Below are 3331 nucleotides of genomic sequence, written 5' to 3' on the forward strand. Positions count from 1 at the left end.
TTTATTTGAAATTCTGTAGCATACACAGACACAAAACTTCTTTTCAGTACACACATAGAAAATTAAACGCTCCAATAAAAAAAGAAGAAAAAAAAAAGAAACAGATGGGAAATCCCTCATATGCCAAGCAATGTGTGTCTCGTCGAAAAAGTGCAAAGTTAAATATTTCCAAAATAATTAAGTATTCATTGTGAACTTGATTACATATAAGTTAAAATTTTTAAACTTTAAAAAATAAAACTCTTGCCCATGTCATTAGTAATCTGTATTAAATTAAAATAACCCACAGGAAAATGGTGATATTGTGCTGAAATGCCATGTTCGATATGCATTTTCACATCCACTGTCGAATCCATTTCAAGGGAAAACCTAGGGGTATGTGTGAACAAACTCATTTGATTGTCAAAGCATCTTTGTAGTGGAATTGCAGGGTTATGGCTACTTGAACTTACTTGCTTCCAACAGAGTTTACAGTTCTGAACATGTGCTTTCTAGCAGATGATGAGGTAGACAGAACAGAAGAGTTATTGCAGATGCAATGGGGGGGGGGGGGGGGGTAATAAGAAAGGAAGGTGAAGACAACCATGCAGGTGTAAAGCAACATTTTTGTTAATGGGTGTCAGGTTTATTAAATTAAATTATATTAACGATGCATGTGCTGTACAGCAAATTAAATTAGTAATAACTTAAAACTTTAACCACTGGTGCAATATCATCACTGATTAATATTTACAATAATAAATATAAAAGGCTAGTTCAAACTGATAGAAACAGGTTGATTTTTCAAGTTTTGTCTGTCATTCCTTTTGATTTTGTTTGTGTTTATAGGGTGTTTTTGATTTTGTTTTTTTTACGCAATTGAATAAAGTCAAGGGAATTTTTTTGGTTCATAGAAGCCAAACCAAAGACACTATCCCAAGCTTTCGACTCACCAGTACAACTTTACAGGTGGCTATTACTGTATGTCCCAGTCCATTATCAACTTATTTATTTGCCAACACCCGAAGAAAAGATTTGCAGATTGAAGTGTATCTAAATTCCCTTTGATTGAAACCATTGAATGTGTCAGTTCAAAACAGTGCTCCACTTTTTTCAGTATGTTGCAGAAAACTTCATTCTTTTTTGTTTCTGCCTCTGATTACAAAACCAGACCCGCACTACATTCTTTTTTAAGTCTAGTTTTTCAGCAATAGCTGCTATCTTCTCTGAAGATGGTCTTGGCTGAACAGCAAAATATGCTTCTAGTGATCTTTTTTCTGGGGCAGCAATAGAAGTACGCTTGCGTTTCTTGTCTCCCCCAGTAAAGATTTCAGGTTTGGTCATTTTCTCCCTTTGTGCTCTCTCTGCCTCCTCTAGCCAAGCTTCCAAAATGGGCTTTAAGGCCACCATATTGTTGTGAGATAATGTGAGGGACTCAAACCTGCAAATGGTGCTTTGGCTGAGACAACCAACACCTGGTATCTTCAAATTGGCCAGGGCAGATCCAACATCGGCCTGTGTTACACCAAGTTTTATTCTCCTCTGTTTGAACCTTTCTGCAAATGATTCAAGTTCTCTTGGGTCTGTTTCACTTTCCGAGCACGAAATTGATGTGTGAGTTGCCAAGGTATGGTTGTGAGAGATGTTCATAGGCTGTGTGTGGTGGGCCATGTGGTTAATAGCAGACATATGAGCATGTGGATGGGAGGGTGTTGATCCAACATCTTGTCCTGGGACACCTCCTAAGGTGAGGGCAGGGTTGAGGTGGTCTAGAAGGTCCCCATCTAAGCCCTGTGAAGGCTGATGGTGAGGATGATGATGATGATGGTGATGTGAATGGTGGGTAGTTAAAACGGAAGGGTGATGCAAATGCACTGTAGAAGAGGTTGGAGTGCAGGAGACACTGTTCATGGTATGGTAGGTGGCATCTGGTTTGAACGGATGTGTTTTCTGAGATACAATATCCACGGCAGCCAAAGCTTCAGCTCCTCTAAGTAAAGTTTCATCAAAACCAGCAAAGATATTGCTTTGAAGCTGAAAAAAAAATATGCATAAAGATCTTAGCACATCTGAGCAATGTTTATAGTACATACCCAATAGACAAATATACCATGCTTATTGCTGCAGCTATGTACATCATTTATTAATCAGCCATTAAATGTAACGGTCGAGTGTGCAGCATCATTTAAACCATTATTTAATAAAGTGCAATAAATCCCAAGGAAATTAATCAAAATGTGGTAATACAATTAAAACAGAATGAACATAATAATAATAATAATAATAATAATAATAATAATAATAATACATGCTTCTTAAAATCTATTTCAAATAAAAACAGCCACTTTACAATAAATCACACACAAGCTGTTATAAATGGATGTTATTTAGTACTGTATGTAGTAATTGATATGTCATAATCTTAAGAAACTTATGTTTCCAGTCACATAGAAATCTGCAAGACGCTGACTTTTATATCTAACTTTATAAACGTGATCCTGGAACTGAAATAATGATTTTTTTGACACTTACCTGTGGTGCTGGGAGGCAAGCTCTGCGGATGGCTTCCGAACTACTGTGGAGTGAAGCATATTTAGGTTCATGCAGCATAGGATGCATGCTGAAAGGCTGCTTGCTGTTCATAGACATCATTTTGAAGGCTACTGTGGACTGCCTTGTTGCTAGTGCATGAGCAGGTTGGAATTTGGTTAAGCTTTGCCCTTTTTGGTGTGTTGTTATTGTCTGACTCTTATCACAGTATCAGTGGCAATGACCCCTCCTCCTAATTCTAGGATTGGAGGAGCTTTAGAGCAAAAAGACGCCTCTCTTGTGAAAGATGAGCTGCAGGCAGTGAGATCACTCCAAGCATCATCCACCACTCCTTGAGCCTTCCCCTGAGTCCTGATGAACAGCAGGCAGTCAGGTGGCTAAGGATGTATCTTGATACCATTGTGTGCATGAACTGTTACATTGCACAGCATGCAGCTCAGAGTAAGAGGATCTTCCAGTCTCCGCTTGTGAGACAATGAAAGAGAAGGGATCCAGGAGAGGAAATTACTAGCTACAAGAATTACAGCTGGCAAAGCGTGACTACAAGTCTCTATTCAATAATACAATGTAGCCATCCCTTTGCCTGTGTGGATTAGCCATCCCTTGTGTGGATATATAACAAGTCAAACGTTATAAATTTTGTGTAAACTTAAGGACAAATGTTTTAATTATTTTATTATTACTGTTATCAATTTAATACTTTAATCTGAAGTTTTAATATGCAAAAGGGTAATACCAGAAGACTGACTGTACTACTATACTACTATGTGTGGGAATACATTAAATGCTGTATCATATATAT

At 37.7% G+C, this 3331-nt stretch overlaps 1 protein-coding gene across 1 annotated transcript; it reads right to left on the reverse strand.

The window, feature by feature from the left end:
• On the reverse strand, window positions 1-2688 carry LOC148538557 (brain-specific homeobox/POU domain protein 3). Its single transcript, XM_088452580.1, has 2 exons — window positions 2512-2688; window positions 1-2013 (listed from the first exon to the last, which is right to left on the reverse strand). The coding sequence occupies exons 1-2, from the start codon at window positions 2629-2631 to the stop codon at window positions 1093-1095; spliced, it is 1041 nt and encodes a 346-aa protein (XP_088308706.1). The 5' UTR covers window positions 2632-2688; the 3' UTR covers window positions 1-1092.
• Window positions 2689-3331: the final 643 nt, after the last annotated feature.

This window comes from Taudactylus pleione, unplaced genomic scaffold (assembly GCF_031769625.1).
Source record: "Taudactylus pleione unplaced genomic scaffold, aTauple2 ptg000039l, whole genome shotgun sequence".
NCBI classification, from domain to species: Eukaryota; Metazoa; Chordata; class Amphibia; order Anura; family Myobatrachidae; genus Taudactylus; species Taudactylus pleione.